This window comes from Prionailurus bengalensis, chromosome E1, assembly GCF_016509475.1.
Source record: "Prionailurus bengalensis isolate Pbe53 chromosome E1, Fcat_Pben_1.1_paternal_pri, whole genome shotgun sequence".
NCBI classification, from domain to species: Eukaryota; Metazoa; Chordata; class Mammalia; order Carnivora; family Felidae; genus Prionailurus; species Prionailurus bengalensis.
Genome location: NC_057347.1, coordinates 31,146,346 through 31,168,057, shown reverse-complemented (window position 1 = coordinate 31,168,057; position 21,712 = coordinate 31,146,346). Strand labels below are relative to the sequence as shown.

General features: G+C 39.4%; 3 protein-coding genes across 4 annotated transcripts in view; 2 read left to right on the top strand and 1 right to left on the bottom strand.

Moving 5' to 3' along the window:
- The window catches only part of TOM1L1 (target of myb1 like 1 membrane trafficking protein), a 48,065-nt gene extending 47,257 nt beyond the window's left edge, over positions 1-808 (top strand). For both annotated transcript variants that reach the window (XM_043584017.1, XM_043584018.1), the window contains exon 16: positions 24-808. The gene's annotated coding sequence lies outside the window, so the exon portion shown is untranslated. The remainder of the gene's footprint in view (positions 1-23) is intronic.
- On the bottom strand, positions 737-8,677 carry LOC122485355 (cytochrome c oxidase assembly protein COX11, mitochondrial). The gene is made up of 4 exons (XM_043584019.1): positions 8,262-8,677; positions 4,938-5,093; positions 2,112-2,237; positions 737-1,729 (listed from the first exon to the last, which is right to left on the bottom strand). Exons 1-4 carry the CDS (start codon positions 8,622-8,624, stop codon positions 1,547-1,549), a joined length of 828 nt encoding a protein of 275 aa, XP_043439954.1. The 5' UTR covers positions 8,625-8,677; the 3' UTR covers positions 737-1,546.
- Positions 8,678-8,697: 20 nt separating this feature from the next.
- Positions 8,698-21,712, top strand: part of STXBP4 (syntaxin binding protein 4) — a 166,211-nt gene continuing 153,196 nt past the window's right edge. The window contains exon 1 of the mRNA XM_043584020.1: positions 8,698-8,788. The gene's annotated coding sequence lies outside the window, so the exon portion shown is untranslated. The remainder of the gene's footprint in view (positions 8,789-21,712) is intronic.

The window sequence follows — 21,712 nt, the reverse complement described above, 5'->3', positions numbered from 1 at the left end:
ACATTCCCATGTTTCTGCATTAGGTTGTGAGTCTCTCGTTATCCAGGAATGGAGAAAGAGAAGGAAAGGCTGAAGGCCAGCTGTCTTCTTCTTACACTAGGTGAAAGTGGGTGACCAGCTCACTAACTGCATTTAGAGGTGTCACCTCTCCTGTGCAGCTTGGAGGCCCAGAAGACCAGACCACCTACCAGCACATCAGAACCATAGTGGAACAGTTCTCCTCTGCAGTAACAGAAGAGTAACAGTTCCAGAGTAACATTTATATTTCCTGACCACAGCTTAAGCTTTATTTTGAAACAACTTGGTTATAATGTACATTCACTTGAAACTTCAGAAGAAAAATTCATTGTACCTAGGCCAGCGGGTTTAATTATAACATCTTAGGCTTCACAGGCCTTCCTACATTTAGAAAAGAAATCCTCACACTGCTGTGATAAGAGTAGATGAAGATTATTTTATTACAAAATAATTATGTAAACTATTGAGTGCCTTCATTTAAAGTTGAATGTGAAAGTCAATTTTTACTTTTTTTTTTTTTTAATAAAGAATACTTGTTTAGAATTAGGACTTGTAAAAGCCTTGATGATTGTAGTTTATATTTCAGGTAATGTGAAGAGGTCACTGGACTCTGTATCAAGTTGCCTTTAAATATGGTTCTTTATAATACTAAATGATCTTTTTCTCCCCTTTTTACTGCAATTAATATTTCTATTTGAAACAAACACTACTGAAAACATTCAGAATATATTGTATGTTTATGTCATAAATTACAATGATAAAAAAATTACCATTAAAACAATTTAATACATCTTTTTACACGTCTGTTCATAGAACTTCTGATGTCAGTAAGTTCACACTTATTCACAACCCCACACTTACATTTTAACATTCAGGGACTTGAACTATCACAGGAAATACTAGAATCCTAGTAAACGTATTTATGCATTTTCTTTCATTTTCATGATGCTGAAATTTCAAAATAGTTAGTACTCAGAATATAAAATAGGCCTAGATCCTAAAGGAAAAAGAGTCAAATCTGAAATCAGAATGTAATCTCTGGGCAGGCTGTTAGGACTCAGTGATTCCTCTTCCATTGTGAGCTTTTAAAATAGGATGGTTCACAAAAGAAAGTAGTAACCAACTATTTTAGAAATAACAAAAATAGGCAGAAGTTATGGCCTGGAGCCTAAAACAACTGTGGGAATAATAAAAGTACTCAGTGCTACAAGTATGAAGGGCTAATAAACTGAACCATGAAGTCCGTGCCTACTTATTTAAGAAACAAAGCGTTTCTTTTAATATTACCTATCAAACTCTCTGGTTTTGAATAGTCCTACATTCTAAATGGGCCTGTGGATTCCTTATGACTGACAGCTGAAACTGTTCATTCAGTTTTAAGCAGGGTAAATTAGTTGAAAAAATAAACACAGCATTATATAATATTTAAAATAGCTTTACATTACTGTAAAGTATTTCTCCCCTGAGAAGACTAAATACATGATTTTTCAAAAATCACAAATCTGAAGCAGGACTTAAGATGCTGACTTCAATTATAGCCTGGAAGTGGCAACTTCTGTCCCTCCTTTGCTTCAAAAAAAGTATAAGAAAGAGTGATGAGATCAACATTCACCATTCTTGGATCTTCAGCAAATTCAGGATCGATGTAGAAAAACACTGGCATATCTACTTCCTCTTGTGGATTAAGCCTTTGTTCTTCAAAACAGAAGCACTAGAAATTATAAAGGGTATTTGTTTAGTTTCTGTTAGAATACAAATAATGGTTCATTTCTTGGCTGTAGTGAGCATACTGCAATTAATATTATAATAAAAAATACAATTAAATATAAACTAAGTTCTGTGACAGAATGACATTCTCTTTTCATCTCATTGACTTTTGCTTTAAAATTAAGGCCAAAAATTGTTTTAAAGTTAAAAGCAGATTCCCATTTGGTTCATCGTCTCAACAAGGAACCATAGTTATTATAAGCACTGGGAAAAAAGTTCAATGTTTAGAAGAAATGATTAGTTTCTACACAACACTGCAGTAAGTTTAGTACTAACCAGTTTATGGAATATGATGAAAATACATAAAAGTTTGCATATAGCTATACCTGTATTTTATTGAAATACTGTCCAGCTTCAAATGGTACAACATTGTATGTAGAAATTCCAATTACTGGTTTGTCTGTAGGATTCTTAGCTTTATAAAACGCCAGTGCAGTCTCTCCTGGCACTACCTGTTTTAAGAAAAATATACATTATCAATACTTTAAATCTCACAGCTCCTCCTTTCCCTATCAGTCATATTTTTCCTATTCGTCAGACCACAATATTTTATCTAATAAACTAATGTCAAAGGTCAGCAAAATAAATTGTGGATACTACCCATGAACATGGGGTTTTTAAAAATTTTTTTTTTTTTTTTTACATTTTACTTATTTTTGAGAGAGAGAGCACAAGTGGGGGAGGGACAGAGAGAGAGGGAGACACAGAATCCGAAGGAGGCTCCAGGCTCTGATCTGTCAGCACAGAGCCTGACATGGGGCTGGAATTCACAACCTGTGAGATCATGACCTCGAGCCGAAGTCAGACGCTCAACTGTGACTGAGCCACCCAGGCACCCCAACATCTGGTTTTTAAATTTTATTTGCCTATGTCCATGAAGAACCAGTGCTCTATTACTCATTAATTGTGTACCGTCCTCTTATATATCTGAAGTCTTCAAGCAATGATCTGCAAATTATTTAAAATGTCCGAGGGGCGCCTGGGTGGCTCAGTCGGTTAAGCGTCCGATTTTGGCTCAGGTCACGATCTCACGGTCTGTGAGTTCGAGCCCCACGTCGGGCTCTGTGCTGACAGCTCAGAGCCTGGAGCCTGCTTCAGATTCTGTGTCTCCCTCTCTCTCTGACCCTCCCCCATTCATGCTCTGTCTCTGTCTCAAAAATAAAATAAACATTAAAAAATAAATACAAAAAAAAAAAAAAATGTCCAAGGAAAGCCAAGCCTATCATAGCCCAAGCCTGACTTAACACTTATACCTGAACATCATTATATGACCAATATAGATTCTTTTTAAGAGGTTAACATTAAACTCAGCTTACAACCAGAGTAAATTGAACTTCTAACCAGAGTAAAACTGACTGAACAGAATTTTTATTTAACCAAAAAGCACTAATACACTTTTTGAGAGAACAGATTTTTTTAAAATTGCAAGGCTGTAGGGGCCCTGGGTGGCTCAGTTGATTAAGCATCAGACTTCGCCTCAGGTCATCTCGCGTTTCATGAGTCTGAACCTTGCATTGGGCTCTCTGCTGTCAGTGCACAGCCCACTTCGGAAACTCTGGCCTTCTCCCTTTCTGCCCCTCACTTTCTGCTCACATGCACTCCCTCTCCCTCAAAAATATTTGGGGGGTGCCTGGGTGGCTCAGTCGGTTAAGCGTCCGGCTTCGGCTTAGGCCATGATCTCGCGGTTTGTGAGTTCGATCCCTACATTGGGCTCTGCAGATGCTGACAGCTCAGAGCCTGGAGCCTGCTTTGGGTTCTGTGTCTCCCTCTCTCTCTGACCCTCCCCCACTTGTGCTCTCTATCAAAAATAAATAACATGAAAAAGAAAAAAAACATTTGGAAAAAATTGCAAGGCTTTAAAAAAATCAATTTCCAAAGGATTCTCTGTCCTTTGTACCATTTCAGACACTAATATCTTGCACACTAGTATATAATTAGAACATTCAAAATCATAACCTATGAAACCCTTAATCATTGAAGAATTCAGTCATGTTTACTAACATGCGGGAACACCAATATTTATAAGGGTTTCCCAATAAGAGTCACAATTAAACTTTTCTGGCTATTCCTCAGCTCATGAGATAATTTCAATTAAATCCTCCAGGATTCCAGTTAGTCAAGATTTTAGGAAACTTTTAAAGTAGAGCTTTTCTGAAGTAGAACATGACTATTTATTATGGTTACTTCAAAGGTTCTCATTTTTTTAAGAAGTAAGGATACACACAAACACATACATTTTTAAAATTTATTTTTAAGTAATCTCTACATCCAACATGGGGCTTGAACTCATAACCCCAAGATCAAGAGTCACATGTTCTTCCCACTTGGCCAGCCAAGAGCCCTGAGATGGGGATCCTTTTTTTTTTTTTTGAGAGGCAGAATGCTTGTGAGGCAGGAAGAGGGGTAGGGAGAGGCTGAGAGAGGGAGGGGGGAGAGGGAGAGGGGGAGAGAATCTTAAGCGGGCTCCACACTCAGGACGGATTCTAAGGCAGGGCTTGATCCCATAAACCGTGGGGCGATGAGCTGAAATCAAGAGTCAGATACTTCACCAACTGAGCCACCCAGAGGCTGCAGTAGTTTACTAATTTATATCAAAAGTATCCCTTCTCGGCGCACCTGGGATCCAGCCCCACTAGGGCTCTGCACTATCAGCGCACAGCCTGCTTGGGATTCTCCCTCTCCATCCCTCTCTGCCCCTCTCCCGTGTGCACTCTCCTCACAATAAATAAATATTTTTTAAAAATGAGTAAACTACTTTTCATTGTAACCAATGATTTTCCATTTTTTCCCCTTATCTATACCTGAGGCTATGCTACACACAGCAGCACCACTGCTCCTACTCTCAGGATTACTGTCCACAAATTTCTTAGTGAATTCTTAATACGACTCTGATAAAAACCGAGGACCTTCTCCATTGTTCCAAACTGACATTTACTGCAGTATCATTTAACTTAAAGTATATTCTGTTACATTGAGATAGGGCCCTGTCAAAAAGTAGTCTGTGAGAATAAAAGAATTACAGTAATGGAATATCAGTTTTTTGAGATTATGTTTACATGAGTGTTCTCTAAATTGTGAAAGTTTCAGTGATGCAATAAAATAATTTTTACAATGAAAAAAGTACTCTTTTCATAACTACTTTAATCACTTACATAGATTTCTGTTTGCTGAGGTCTAAAATTCCACTGGAGGCTTGCATGCACATCTGCATTAAAGGTGACTTTGATAATTCGATCCTTCACAGGCACCATGTTTTCAATCTGGTCCGACACATGACCTGCTACTGCTGACCCTCCAAGACCAGTAGTCTAGGTATTAAAGATATTAAGTATATTAAAGTAGAACATGTTAAACAATACTTACAGGTGATTATGGGATAAAAACAAAATCTTAAAAACAATTTAATAATCTAGTAGGATCCCAGTTCATACTGTCACTGCCCATTTCCTATGAATGTATCAATGGTTTGACCACCTCTGGGGTGTCAAGGGCCTGTATTTGTTAGAGTCATATTTTTTTCGGTAATCACTTGGGTATTGGACACAGTAAAAAAAAAAAAAAAAAAAAAATGAGTCATATGGGAGAAAGCTGACTCACCAATGGTAATATAGCTCAGAATTTTAGCTTAACTTTTCATTAAACCTATTTCCTTTTATTGCCAGTGTTTTATATAAACTATTAGTCATTAGAAGTAAAAATTACCCATGATCCTATCATTTCAATGAAACTATTTAAATAATTAAATTACCCACAGCCCCCTCTGATCCCTTTCCATATCATCACTTTTATGGCATAGATTAGTTTGTAGCTTCACTTTTGTATTCTGCTTTTTTCAAGCATCACAAGTGTTCTGCCATGTTAATAAATGTTTCTGTAATTTTTTCCTGTACTTCTTTGTATAGTACAGCTTTTATAAACATCATCAGTTAATCAGAGAACCTGATCCCTTTCGCCGCTGAATCAACGAACCTTAAGACATCAGGAATATTTGTGCCTGACTCTTCTTGCCTATCTTCATTGCCATTATCTCCTTATCATCACAGATGTTTAAAAATAAAAATCCTTACTTCCAGGGTCATCATTCTTCTGATGCGTGAGGTTGCCAGAATTCTGGTCTTCGGATAATTAATCTGTTACTATACTAGGAAAAAAATATCAAATTTGAGGCTAGGGGAAGACTCCCAGCAAAATACAGTATTACTATCTTCCACTTATTACACAAGTCACCTAACTGTACTCAGCTGCCATGCAACATTACTGAAGTACATTATGAACCTACAAGATGTATTAGAGGGCAAGCCTTTTATCTTTTTTTTAGTAAGTAAATTCTTCTGCCCGAGAGGGCTATAATGCTTAAGTTTTAAGATGTAACTCCTGAAGAATCTGAATCAGTTGAATAAAGATTCCTTAATATATTGTGACAGGAAGTCTCTGAATACAGATCCTTCAAATTTGCAAGCTTGATAATTAGAGAAATAAGAATAGAGAAGGGCAATGAAAATATTTCCTGGGCTCTAGTCTAGTTCTGCCATTAACTAGCTCCAAGAATTAAATACATTTTACTTTTGGGGGACTATCCATACTCATAAAATGAGGTCTCTGTATTAAATGGTTTATATAATTCTTTATTTTTGGCTCTAAAGTTCTGTGATTCGAAGAGCGAAAGAGATGCTCTTCTGGAAACTTAACATCAAACTTGACTGAAGTTTAGGATTATAAATTACAATTGTTTTGCCTATCCTGCTCTGCATTTGCACACACATGCAAAAATACTGTCATTCACTTCAGTTTAAAGCAGAGTTTCACAACTTTGGAACTAAGGGCATTTTGGTTTGGATAATTCTTTGGTTTGGGGAGGAGCGAGTGTCTGTGCTGTGCAATGCTGAATGTTTACCAATCAGCATCCCTAGACTCTACCCACTAGATACCAGTGGCACCCTTCCTGTTCACCTCCCAGGTTGTGACAACCAAAAATGTATTCACACACTGCTAAATATCCCCTGAAGAATAAAACTGACCCCTTCCACCCCCATGATTTTCAGAGATTTATACTTGATATTTTGGATTCAGTTCTGCTTATGATTTAACCAACTGCTAGTTCTGGGATTCATGCAAGGTCCAGGCTGCCGTCTGATGAAAACTAATTCATATTCTACACTCATCCTCCTGAATCAAACTACTGCATACCCACATAAATGCCAATATTAGGAGACTGAAAAGTCCTTTTGATTTGCTTTCGTTATAAAAAATAAGGTCAAGTTAATCTCCAAAAGGACAGGGAAAGTAAGACCGGCATTAACAATCCTGGCAGGAAAAAGCAGTTAGCCAATGATTCCCAAAACAGTACACATTGGGATCACATGAGGAATCTTTAAAACATTACTAATACCTGACTCCCACTCTGAGACATTCTGATTTAAGTGGTTCCGGATGTGACCCGAGTGTCAGGATTTTTTAAAAGCTCTTCAGATGATTCCCACTCACAACAAAGTTGGAGAATCACTATCATTTAATGAATAATGTGTAGCTCTAACCTGTGTTATGTTTTTTAAACAGAAATTCCTGGGCCACACCCAGACCTCCTAATCAGTATTTCTAGGTAAGGGAGCCCTAACATGTTCATTAAAGTAGCTCCACTAGGAGTCCTAATGACCAGCCAAAGCAGCAAACTACTTAAGGAGAATATATACAAATATATATGAATATATACGAAATAAATAAAAGTGTGGCTTCGCACATGGTCCTCAAATATTAGTCTGCATCAAAATCAGCTAGAGGACTTATTAAAACACAGATAGCTGGGCCCCTCCCCCAGAGTTTGATTCAGTAGCTCTGCAGTTTGATCCAAGAACGTGCACCCAAGTTCCCAGGTGATGGGACGCTGGTCGTCCGGGGAACACACCTGAAGAACAACTGCATTAGGGTTTCTGATCTAAAAGAGAGCCCTGGGTAAGCACATTACAGTCATATATTAACAGTGGAGGGAAGCCTCGTGCCTCTTTGTATGAATTAAACGCTACTCCCAGTTTAAGCCCAAGTTACAAGCATACTCCCATTTCTGGGTTAACCTTCGCACGTAAACCATACACGGTTCACAGAATGACTGTACTAATATAATTTACATTTTAAACGCGAACATCTGTGTGAGTAGCAAGAAGGTAAGGTAGGTTGCTGGACGGCAGAGTATATAGGCTGCGGACCTTTTAGGTGATGTAGCTCAGAGATAGGGAATTTCACTCTGTAGTGCGGTCGGTATAAGCACGATCACTATAGGGGCGTGGGTTCTATCCGTAACTTTGCCACTAACTTTTTTGGTAAGCTTGGGCAAGTCACTTTTCAAAGCCTGTTTCCTCTCTGGTGGAGCAACCTCAGACATCCCTCCAACACGACACGGAGGAGCGATCGCTGTCCAGGGAGCTGTCCTGCACCTCCGCCCCTCCTGATGGCACAGCCCAGGGTGCAGCGCCGGCGCCTACCTGGCAATACAGCCGATAAAGGGGCACCGCGGCGTAGGACGCCCCCAGCATGCCCACTGCGGCTGCGGCCACGTACGTGAGGACCGTCTTGTTCCGACGCCGCCAATCCTCCTCCTGCGCGCGCGTGAAAGGGTTCGTGCTCTTCGGCCGCCGCGGCGGCCGCAGGGCCAGGTCCCGGGCCGGGTTCGGACGCCTCCATGTCCCAATCCACCTCAGCCCTGTCTCATCACTTCCTGTCCCATTTCTTCCCACCCTGAGATACGGCTGTACCCTCTCCGCAACCCAGGTCGGGGACCCAGGGTGACTCCAACGCCAGCCACAGACAGCAGCGGTCCTTAATACGGGACGCCAGAACCCTCCCATAGCCCCCGGAGAGAGCTCCAGACGTCACGCACGAACGGCCAGATCTCGCGAGGCCAGCTAAGTCTCGCGACATCTGGGATGAGCCTGCCGCTGCTTTGGCTACTGGACTCTTCAGGTGGCGGCGTTTGCAGTCGGGCTACGGAGGCCGGGTAGCCAGATTACGGGTAAGTTCGCGTTTTACTTCTTGAGTGTTCCTCCCACTGTGCTTCCCTCCAGTGCCTATTCTAACTTCCTTTTAGGAAAACGCCTTGCGCTCCGCCGCGTGCAAGCACATCACCATTTGGGCTTGTGTCCCTGATCGTCCTAAAGTCCGCCACCCTTTGTCTCGACCTAGCGGCCCTCAGCCGCTGGCCGCTGCTTACTGCTCTGGACTTGAGCTCAGGGATCACCTCTTCCAGGAAGCCTGCCTATGTTCACCACAGCGCACCACAACACTCCCACGTTGGCGTTTCCTCGCCCCCTGGGAATTGGCTTCCACTTCTCTGATGCCTCTTAACTTGCCCAGTTAAAAAGACCAGTTCTGGAGCAGAAAGACGTTGTCAAACGAGTTTGGCCTGAGGAGCGTGACCGAGATGCGAGGATCCTTTAAAAAGGAAGGATTGAAAGAAATGGGGATGTTCATCTTGGAAAAGAACCCCGTAGGGATGTAATACCTTTCTTCACTTGACCCACGGGACGGACGAAGTAGGAGCTGGGGGCAGCAAGAGGGCACAGGCTAGTTTTGCTGTAATGGAAGGAAGCATCTTTCTAGGAACTATAAAGTAGTGGGTAAAAAGCCCACGTTCTGAGCTCTGGCAGCTCCGGGGTCATACCTGCGTCACACTATGGCCCTGTGTCCTTAGGCCAGTTATTTGACCTAAGACGTGGTGGCCTTTTGTGTAAAATGGAATGCATAATCGTAAATAAGAATATGCGTATAAAGTGACTTTGACAGTGCCTGAGACATAGTAAAAATTTAGTAAACGTTAGACTCTATTTCTAATGACTGGCACAGGTAGGATTATCTCCCGTTTATGGATGAGGAGGCCGAAAGCCTGAGACGTAAATAAATAACATTTATTTATTAAAATTGGTGTTAAATAACATTTATTTAATAAAACCATTTAATTTATTTTTTGTAATTTTTCCATGGGCCAGACCGTGTTCAACCTACTTGAGGCTACAGCACAGAGAAAGTCAAACATGAATCACTTCTTTATGATAAAGTGTACTTTCTAATGAGGGACCTGGGAGATCATCAAGTAACAGATAACAATCAGTACAGCTGGACAATAGAATAGGAGAGTGTGATTAAAAATAATGATGAGAAGAGGGAGTGGAGTCTTTCTGAAGATGTGACATTGGAGCCTAGTCCTGCATCGTAAGGAACCTACCTGCACAATGGCAGTTCCAGGTCACACAGAGGCCCAGAGGCAAGAAAGAGCTAAATAAAAGAGCAAAAATGAGGCCAGTGTGTACCCAGCATAGGGAGCACAGAGAAAAGTAGTAGGAAATAAGGTCAAAACAAGTATACAGGGGCCAGATAATAGCCTTTTAAGCCACGTCCAAGGGTTTGGACTTTATTCTAAAAGTCATAGGAAGCTATTGCAGAATTCAGGTTGATGCATGTAAGTGATGTGATCTGATTCACATTTTTTATTTTTTTATTTTTATTTATTTTTTTAATTTTTTTTTTTTTAAAGAGGAGTCAAAGATAACTCAGATGTTTTTTGTGGTTTTTTAAAAAATTTTTTTTTCAAGGTTTATTTATTTTTGGGACAGAGAGAGACAGATCATGAACGGGGGAGGGGCAGAGAGAGAGGGAGACACAGAATCGGAAACAGGCTCCAGGCTCTGAGCCATCAGCCCAGAGCCTGACACGGGGCTCGAACCCACGGACCGCGAGATCGTGACCTGGCTGAAGTCGGACGCTTAACCGACTGCGCCACCCAGGCGCCCCTTTAATTTTTTTTTTTAACATTTATTTATTTTTGAGACAGAGAGAGACACAGCATGAACGGGGGAGGGGCAGAGAGAGAGGGAGACACAGAATCGGAAGCAGGCTCCAGGCTCCGAGCCATCAGCCCAGAGCCCGACGCGGGGCTCGAACTCGCGGACTGCGAGATCGTGACCTGAGCTGAAGTCAGACGCTTAACCGACTGAGCCACCCAGGCGCCCCTCACATTTTTTAAAAAACACATTGGTTCTGTTGTGGAGAATAGATTAAAGGGAGCGAGGGCAAAAATGGAAATAGAGCAGGTTAGAAGGCAGTTGCAGTGAGTAATGATGGTCACCTTGAGAGTATATGAGTAATTGATTAACTTGTAGGCACAGGGCCAGAAAATTGCAAAGCCAGTAACATCCAAGCATCTTCTGACTCTTTCCTCCTCCATCACAAAAACTTCAAGGTGCTCTGCTTCTATAAATTTACTTGTATTAAGTCTGAAAATCTTCTTCATCTCTCTCTACCTTTGTTCCTATACCTCATTGTCAGGACAAGACCTGTTAAGTTTCTCACAACATAGACACAAACCCCATGCAAACGTTGGTGCCATTGAAGCCAACAATGCATTCCCTTCAACCATTTTGTTTTCTCCAGGCACCCCTTCCATGTAGCAACAGGTAACCGTATAAATATGTCAGTAATAGTGTCTTTGTCTTGGCATCTATTATTTTGTTTTGTAATTGCAAATGAAACTATTCCTTTCCAAGGTACAGTAATCTTGATAGTAAAAATGGTGTTGGCTGTAATTCTCACGAGTCTGAGTGTGCTTGTGATATTGCATAAATCATTATGATAACTAATGCTAAGTAATGAGTTCTACCGTGAATGGACTAGGAGCACCTCAGGGCAAGGTTAGTACAGCCGTGTTTTGCAGGTAGAGGTGTTGATTACAAACTGAAAATATTAGGGGCTGGGCTGACATCTCAGATGTGGCACTTCTAATGTGTAATATTATTCTTTAGCAGTAAGTAATTAAACCTTGTGAATGTGTTCTAGTTAGCTAGGATCATGTTCAGTTTTACATAATACGTAAAATTGGTTGTTATACAAACTATTTTGTGGGGTGAGGGTGAGCAAATTGCTTGAAGGTGGGAAAAGAAGGAAAAAATGGGAAAAAAATAGATACCATTTGATAGTCATATATTTTAACCGATTATTGGTTTTCAGGCTTTGTGAAGACTTAAAGATGATTTTTTTTGTTAATTTTTTAATGTTTATTTATTTTTGAGAGAGTGAGAGACAGAGTGTGGGAGGGGGAGGGGCAGAAGGAGAGAGGGAGACACAGAATCTGAAGCAGGCTCCAGGCTCCAAGCTGTTGGCACAGAACCCAGCGTGGGGCTCAAACTCAAGAACTACGAGATCATGACCTGAGCTTCAGCTGACTAAGCCACCCAGACTCCCCAAAGACTTAAAGATTATAACGATGTATTATTTTAAAATTTTGATTTGTAAGTACATTTTTTAGTATTTTTATGTATCACATAAATTATGGAAATTGCTAATTAAATCTTAATATGTTAGTCACTGAGCTGCATTTCTTAGCTATTTGCCTAATAAAATTACTAGATCCATTTGGCAATATGAAACACCTAGCAAACAGTTGTTTATTTCGTTGCTACTTATTATAATAATTTCCTCATACCTAAAAGAGGAAAAGTAATGTATTTCAATAAATAGTGAGAGCAAATGAATTATAGTTTGCCTGAGAATAAGCTGGGTAATCACCGTTTCCAGTGATTGTGCACAGTGATGGCATGAAGTTGTCTCAGTAAGTCTTAACATTCTAGTTTCTTATTTCCTGGCAGCTTCCTTTAAGCCACAAGTTTGAAGAGCTACTCCATTTAAAAGATCTTGAATAAGTTTATGTAATTGACAGATCAGGTGACATGAAACAAATTATTCATCTATAGAAGGCATTTTTTTCAAATAATATTTATCAAGATCAGGGCCAGCTTCATGGATAGGTCACCTGTGCAGTCTAAGACCCCGCTTTTGAAAGGACACTTTGCCCCAAGTAGATGGAATGACATTTTGACATAATTCAGGCTTAAGTCCTGTCAGCCTATCTGGGCTAAGCAGGGTTAAAGGCAGAGACAGAAAACCAGGGAAAATGCAAAAGCAGAGAGCCCAGTCTCAGGAGGTAAGAGGGAAGAGACAAGGCAACAGGCAAATTCAGGTCTCCTAATAATAGTCAGGGTATATGAAATAATATCAAGCAAAATTCCAAGCTCCTCATCCTAGCCCATAAGACTCTACGTCATCTAGATCCTGTCCGCTTCTTAAACTTCACCTATTTCTCTCTCCCCATATTCACTGTGCTCTAGCCACACTTCTTTGTGTACTGTAAACACCCCAGATTTATTTTGCTGCCTCAAGACATTTTCCTGGAATACTTTGTCCCTCAGTTTCTCTCCTGGCTGACCTACAGTTTGGATCTTAGCTGGAATACCACACTACCCAGTCCAAATCAGCCCTCCTCTGTCCAGTCACATCTGCTCATGTCACCTTTGAGTATGTGATCCCCAGTTTGCTTTGGTGTTTCCCTTTTTTACTTTTTTCTCTCAACACTAGAATGTAAGTGCCACGAGAGCAGGGACTGTGGCTTGTTCACCGTGTTATCACAAGCACTTAGCGTAGTGCACATGATTGTACTGGCTAAGTGTTTGGTGCATGAGTGCATGAATGAAAGCAAATAGAAGGCAGTCTGGTAGCATCAGGAAACTTCTGAGAGTAGTGAGCTGTTGCTCTGATGAAGTTCTCATGTTTCCAGAAGATTGGGACTCCTCCTTTCAAGCAGTTTTCCAGTGTTTCCCGCACGGTTGGTCTGTGTGTTAAAGGCAGATGCTATGTGTCCACCCCCAAGGCCAATGAGTAGGATTCCTGAGCTGCTTAGATTCTTGAAAACAAAACAAAACAAAACAAAAAATCACTGGCAGTAGTAGTAGTGCCTGTGGGTACAAAATAAAGACGATAGTAAAATAACTCTCTTGGCCTTTATATCTTGATTTCCTGAAACTTTCATGTTACTAAAATTTTTTTTTTTAAATATTTATTTTTTCTTTGAGAGAGAGAGAGAGAGAGAGAGAGAGCACGAGCAGGGGAGGGCAGAGAGAGGGAGACACAGAATCTGAAGCAGGCTTCAGGCTCTGAGCTGTTAGCACAGAGCCCGACACGGGGCTTGAATTTGTAAACCACGAGATCATGAATTGAGCCAAAGTCAGAGGCTTAACTGACTGAACCCCCTAGGCACCCCTCATGTTATTTTTATTGTAAAGTTTATTTTTATATATTTTGAGAGAGAGAGCAAGTGGGGGAAGGGCAGAAAGAGAGAAGGAGACAGAGAATCCCAAGCAGGCTCTGTGCTGTCAGAGCACAGCCCAAGGCGGGTTTAGAACACAGGAACCCTGAGATCATGACCTGAGTGGAAGTCAAGAGTTGGACACTCTATTGACTGATGCACCCAGGCGCCCCTTTTAAAAGATCAATTAAGTAGTCTGGCCCAGGCAAGGGAGCCATTCCTGATTATATAACCCTAGGATTATTTAAATACTAATGCTTCTCAAAGAATCTCTGCTGTGGTAAGGTATAGGACATTTTGCCACCCCGTTTTTTTGTTTTTGTTTTTGTTTTGTCTATTTAAGTGTAATACTGAATCTATAGGTCTGACTTTACAACAAGACATATTTGTGTTAATATTTTAACATTAGCTCCAGCTAATCTATGAATAGTAAGCATTTCCAACTCGTCTGTCACAGAATCCAAATTTTTAAAAATTATTTAACATTTTTTTTAAGTTTATTTATTTATTTTGAGAAAGAGAGCAGGGAAGGGGCAGAGGGAGAAGGAAAGAGAATTCCAAGCAGGCTACGCACTATCAGCCTGGAGCCCAACTTGGAGCTCAAACTCATGAACTGTGAGATCATGACCTGAGCCAAAATCAAGAGTCAGTCACTTAACTGACTGAGCCACCCAGGTGCCCCCCACCCAAGATTATTTATTCACTAACCAGCGTCATCATTCCCTCCTCTTCTCTTGAAATAACTACCTAATGTAGAATTTCACTCTCCAAGTACTTTTTTTCCTCCCCTTCAATTTCTTACAAATGACCTGATTGCCGGCTACCCTATCCCATTCATAGCCCAGACCAGTCTTAGAGGTGCATGCATGTTTTAAAAAGAAAGTCCTCCCCTCAAAAAACTGTGGGGGCTTGTAGTTTAGTAAGCCTGAAATAGAATTTGTGATTCATAGAACCAAAGAAGAACCATAAAGATCACTTTATGAGGGGGCGCCTGGCTGGCTCAGTTAAGCAGCTGACTTTTGGTTTTGGCTCAGGTCATGATCTCACAGTTCGTGGGCTCCAGCCCTGCATCAAGCTCTGTGCTGACAGCACAGAGCACAGAGCCTGCTTGGGATTCTCTCTCTCCTTCTCTTGGTGCCCCTCCCTTCTTCCCTCTCTTTCTGTCTCCAATAAAATTTAAAAAATACATAAATAAAGATCACTTTATGAATGGCCTTGTCATTCTACATATGGAGAAACTGGGGAGTAGAGTGGTTCAGTGTCTGCTCCAAGCCCCTTGGCTAGTGGGCAGCAAACCCAGATATCTTAACTTGTAGGACAGTCCTTTTCCCAGTGCAATACACTTGTAAATATAAAACCAGTGGCAAGGAGAATTCCAAAGTGTTTTTTGTTTAAATGGACTAGAGATGGTTAATATGAGGAAAAATTAACATTAAATACTGTTTGTACTGTGAGTTTCTTTGCTATAAGTCTTACTTCTTTCTAAAAACCATAGCAGGGAGAAAGTGTCTTTTATTTTTACTGCTTACCAATTTGCTTACAAAGGAACAGTTATAGAAAGTATTTAAAGGGTATAGCCAGTTCTCTGGTATCTACCAGGTCTATGTTATTTTCTCTTTCACCTTGCAGAATTTTTTGATACCTTAGCAAATGGTGACAAAAGAAGAGCATGACATGAAGGGAAAATGACATTAAAGGAAACTTAAGTAGAAGGGGCTAATTTTCAATTAGATACCAAGAAGGGGCACTCATACCAGATTAACTGTTTTGATATTTTTTTCTTTATTATCAAAATAATATATCAAAGTATGTATCCTGTGTGTGGAACATCCAGATAATACAGAATAATTTAAAGAAGAAAATATCAAATACCAGTAAATACAAAATAGTAGTAATTTCAACTATTGGTCATTATTGTTTACCTTTTAGCGTATATTTTCCATAAATGTAATATGAAAAGGTGAAATAATTCTTTATATTCTGTTTTTACCCTGCTGTTGTTTTTCAGATACTTACATATTGGGGACTGCTTTCTAAATCAACAAATATGAAGGAATTCATCTGTATAAACATCTTTGATGATTACGTAGTCATTGTATGTGGATAGATGGTATATTATCTAACCAGCCATCTGTTTGGATATGTAGGTGGTTTCTGATGTTTTGTCATAGTCTATATAACTATTCTTTGATGGTATACATGAACTAATGAATATTTTCACGTGCTTGCCGGATCACCTCTTGCCACCCATAGAGTATTAAAGGGACCTAGTGTCCTGCCTTTTGTAGGCAAACCTTGGACTTGGATCCGGGGATCCATTGCTGGTATCCTTTCTCCTCAAATTTCCTCATGCATAATGTATTTGCTCTTTCATTTTTTTTTTTTCTAATCCTCTTTTTCTTATTGTTCATAATTGTTTGTTAACTGAGCTAAATTTTCACTTTTGAGGAATATTTTACAAGTATGGCTATAAGCCATACTTACATGTCTTTCTTAGATAGTTGTGACCTTAGTCATATCTTCCTGTTTGAACATAAAATCACGGAGTGCCCTGTGTGTTCTCATTGTGCTGTCTGGAATCTGGTTACTTTATGTAGTGTGTGAACCTGAGAAGACAATTAGATTGCTAGCCTGGAAAGGCTAGCAGTGTGTGTTCTCTTCTAAGAGCCTTCCTGAGCTCCTTTCTTCTCTTTTGTTTCCTCGCTGATAACAGAAGCCTAAGCCCTCACCCTCAGTGGTGAACTAGAGATCCCAAATCAGTTGATCCAGACAATCTGGTGATCTTCAAAGACACATAGATGTATTTGAGGCCAATAGCTTCTGATAAATCACCTTCCTTATTAGGTGATGCTGCTGATGGTAGTGGTGATGATGATGATAATGAAGGAGATGAAGGGACTGTGTGGGCTTACTATCAAGCCCACTAAGCCCACCCATGCCTCCTTCATTGCCATCACACCTCATCCTTCTTCCCTTCACCCCTAGTTACTTTTCACTTCAGAAAAAGAAATAAATGTCATTACAGTTCTTTTCTAGCTTTTTAAATACTTTGAAATAAATAGTAAATGTTTTAAAGGCATTAAATTTACAACAAAAAAGATTAAAATACCTAGAAAATAATTAAATAAAAAATATGTGAGACCCACATGAAAACAGCTTTACACTATATTCATATTGAAACACTACAGAAGATCACAAAAGATTTCAACAAATGGAAAGACATACCAAGTTCTTGGGTAGCAAGACTCAGCAGTATAAAGATAGTTACCAATGCTTCCTCCATTAACTTTTAAATTTGACATGATTCCCCAACAATTGGCATTATTTTGTTTTGTTTTTTTAAATGAGATAAGGAGATTTTGAAGTTAATGTGTAAAACAACCAAAAATAGCCAGCAAAACGGTTAACAAAAGAAGCAACGAGGGAAGATTGGATTTACCAGATATAAAACATATATTACAAAGCCTCCATCACTGACATAGGCTAACAAATGGGCCAGAAGTAGGCCCAAACATTTATGAGTTTTGATGTATGCTGAGGGTCTAATTGCAGATCATTGGGAAAAGATGGATTATTTAATAATGTAGTTGAGACAACTGAGTGATCTTGGGAGAAAATAAGAGTTGGATCTCTACCTTACACTGTACACTAGGATGGATTCCAAGTGGATCAAAGATTTTTAAATGAGATCATCAAAATACTAGAAGAAAATATGAGAGAGTTCTTTATAACTTGAGTATATAGAACTTACATTGGACTTAAAATCCCCAAATCATGAAGGATTGATAAATTTACCCATAGGCTTTTGTATGACAACAACAACAAAAATCCATAGCTAAGAACAAAAGGAGGAAAATATATTTGCAATTCTTAGTGCAGACAGAGGGGATAGTCTCCCTAGGATGTATGAACTCTAGAAACTGGACAGAAAAAAGCTAACAATGAGTAGAAAAATTGGCAAAAGATATAAAAATACAGTTATATGTGAACTATGTGAGATACAAAATGGTTCTTAAGCATAAAAAATGTTCAGCCTCACTCAGATTTAAGATCTTACAACAGGACTGTCAAAAATCCAAAAGTTATATAATACATGGGGTATCAGACACTGTTATTAGAGGGATGGTAAATTAGGGCAGTTGATGATTGAGGGCAGTTTGGCAATTTATTTAAAAATATCAAGTGTGTATAAATGCTGATTTTTGTGAATTTGTCATGCAGATGAATTTGTGCACATGTGATGTGACCTGTATATAGAGTTTTCATTGCAGCATGTTTATAATAGCAAAACATGTGAAACTACTTAAATATCTATCAATAAGGGTATAAATAAATATGGTCCCTCCATAAAATGGAATGCCATGCAGCTATGAAAATAAAAAAGAATCAGGATGCTTTGTAAAAATATGGAAATAATTCCAGGTTCTACATTAATTAAAAAAAAACTAAACAAAATTTAAAAAAGGGGGGAGCGTTTGGATTCTGTGTCTCCCTCTCTGCCCTTCCCCTTCTCATACTCTGTCTCTCTCAAAAGTGAGTAAACGTTAAAAAAAACAAACAACTAACAGGTTGCACAGCAATGCTTATGGCATTCAGAACTACTGCATACATCAGAGAACCTATTTATATCATGGGTTTATAATCCATACCCTCAGGGATAACAGCTGGATGCTTTGTGCCTGATTGTAGCTAATTTCTTAGTCAAAACAAAGGCAAAGGAATCAATATTTGTTCATATTTGTTTATGCATAAAGGAGCTAACAGCATTCACAAGAAACAAAAACAGTGGGTACTTAAGTTATGTGGAAATGGTGTGGTGATAGATAGGATGGATATATACATCCATTACAAACACCTCACTGGGATTTTTAACTTTTTAAAAACTAAAAGACATACTGTTTCATTATCAATATTATGAATATTCATTCAACATTGCAATTTCATGAAGTTAATATTTACCATATTTTCTACCAGATGTTTTTATCCTTTTTTACCTTCTTTATTTTTGGTCTAGTAAAAAGAACTTGTTTTAGAAAGTATTGAATGTCATCTCTTTGGGAATATAAATTACTAAGTCTGCTATTCACACATATTTATCATGGGCAGATTTTTTATCTCATGAGATTTTTTTTTTTTAAGTTTATTTATTCTTGAGAGGAGGGGAGAGGCAGAGGCAGAGGGAGACACAGAATCTGAAGCAGGCTCTAGGCTTGGAGCTGTCAGCACAGAGCCCAACACGGAGCTCGCACTCACAAACCGCAAGATCAATAACCTGAGCTGAAGTCGAATGCTTAACCTACTGAGCCACCCAGGCACCCCCATGAGGTTTCTAGTTGTGTAGAATTAAAACTGTTTTGATCAAAGTAAAGCTCTAATTTAAGATTTCTGGAATGGATTTTTTGCTTACAACAAGATTCTTTCCTGCAGTGTTCCACTTTCTCTGCTTTTGCTAACCTAACATTTTCCCTCTTATGAGTCACTAAACTAGAAAAACAATATATTTTTCTTGAATGGGTATATTTTTAGTAAAAGAATAAGAGTATTTTTCTTCTGTGTCATTCATTAATAATGTGAAGTTGTGGGGTGTGTGTGTGTGTGTGTGTGTGTGTGTAACATTATAGAACCCTTGTTGGTTGAGAGGCTTGCTAACTTCTAGAAAGAAAGGAGTAGGGAATAAATAGAAGAGAGGGAATGAAAAGGCACTTTATGATATTTAAGCTTTAAGGATATGACAATAGATATCTTGTTTGTTTAAAAAAAAAAGCCCGCCGTTTGGATGGATAAAACTAAACACATTTCTGTTAGTTTAATCAGCAGTAATATCTCCATATAAAAGAGACAGCATAGGGGCACCTGGGTGGCTCAGTAGGTTAAGTGTCTGACTCTTGATTTCCACTCAAGTCATTATCTCACAGTGTGTGGGTTCAAGCCCCAAGTTAGGCTCTGCATTGACAGCAGGAAACCTGCTTGGGATTCTCTCTGTGCCCCTCCCCCATTCTCTCTCTCTCTCTCTCTCTCAAAATAAATGAACTTAAAAAAATAAGAGAGAGACAGCATATTACTACTGTTAGTACTCCTATATTTTCAGAGAATGACACTTTTCTACAAATTTCAGTTTCCCAGCATGCCATAGTGGAAAAATATTGGGTTTGGAGCTAGACAGAACTGGATTCAAATTCCAGTTTATAACTAGTTAACCTTGTGGTCATGGACAAGTCACATAGCTTCTGCATGACATTTTCATTTATGTAAATGTCTTTCATTTATGTAAATACAAATATGTAATACCTGCTTTGTGGGGCTCCTTTGAGGGAGTATAAAATCCTCCAACATGGTGCCTGGCCATATTGGTGTTCAGTAATGACAACATTCTGGGCAGGCTGGCCTTCCCCCATGCTTCCCCAACCCCCTGTGTGCGCTATCAGAGCACTTAGCACCCTCCTGATGTCTGTTTATTTGACTGTCTCTGGAGATAGACTGTGCTTTTTAAGCTCACCTCGAGCACTTAGGACACTGTCAGGCATGTTAAGCGAATAAAATAATTTAAATACTTAAATTTCATTTTAATAATTTAAATAGAAATATTTAAAACTGCCTTGTTAAGTATGACATTATATGAAATCTGTTGTATAGTTTAACAGCGACATAGCCATTAGACGTGGGTATGTTTCATCACCTGGGGACCCTGTGTCCAGTAAAGACAAACCACCACTAGATGGGGATCTTACTCACTTTGGCTTCATTTTTCTGCTGCTTTTGATCTGCATGTTTCCCCTCTTCCTGTTGCTTGCTACCACAGGGACTGTGAAAGTTGAAACAGGATTTTAACACCCAGGCTAGTGGAACAACACTATGTTAGGTTCCCAGAAGGTGTTTGGCTCTTTCTTCAGGGTCTACTCAAATTATTTACAGCAGAATCTGTGATTTCTTCATCATTCAATGGTTAGTGAAGGGCTGGGATGATCCCCTTGATTTTAGTTCTCTGCCTCAGTTTTGCTCTTCCTAGAACTTTGGGTCCCCAAGTCCTCAGCCTGTGTGGGATTCTGCAAGATAGTTTTGCCCTGCATTTCTGTCCAGCTGTTTCCAAGGCCAGAATTTTGCTTTGAATCAGTTACTGGTGTGCTGAGTTACTGACTTCCCGTAGCTCCTCACAGGTATAACATGCCGCCTCTGTTTACCCCGGTGCTTTGTACGTATATTCCGATTTTCTCTGTGTGTGCTCAAACTCGAAAATATTTAAGAAGACTTGCCCTAATTTTCAGCTTCTTCAGCCTTCCTTTATCCGTTATCACCTCCCTGTTTTTTGTCTTCCAGAAATTTGTTGAACATTTAATCTGATGGCTCTTCTCCCATTTATTCATGTACATTATGAATTTATACTCTTATAAGTGGGCTCTCTGAAGGGAAGGAAGATATATGCCAAGGTCAAGCTTCCCCTTTTTTTGTTTTTAGATAATTTTATTTAAGAAAAATTTATTGAAGTATAGTTGACACACAGTGTTTCATTAGTTTCAGGTACACAACATAGTGACTCTACAACAGTACATTATGCTGTGTTCACCACACGTGTAGCTGCCATCGTTGCCATACAACATTATTATAATATCACTGACTGTATTCCCTATGCTGGACTTTTCATCCCTGTGATTTATTTATTTCTTGCTCATTTCATAACTGGGAGCCTGTATCTCCCACTCCCCTTCATCCATTTTGCCAGTCTCTACCCCCCACCCCCCACCAGCCCTTCCCCTCTGGCAACTTTAAATAAAAATCCAATTCATCAGGTTTTTAAAAATTTAGCTTTAT

What these genes read in the sequence shown, in the direction of transcription:
- LOC122485355 (XM_043584019.1), bottom strand. Translation starts at nt 8,624, where the DNA reads ATGGGAGGGTTCTGGCGTCCCGTATTAAGGACCGCTGCTGTCTGTGGC. An exon ending in CTCAGCAAACAGAAATCTAT is followed by an intron (nt 2,238 to 4,937) that starts GTAAGTGATTAA and finishes TTCTTAAAACAG; the next exon opens with GTAGTGCCAGGAGAGACTGC. An exon ending in AGTATTTCAATAAAATACAG is followed by an intron (nt 1,730 to 2,111) that starts GTATAGCTATAT and finishes TATAATTTCTAG; the next exon opens with TGCTTCTGTTTTGAAGAACA.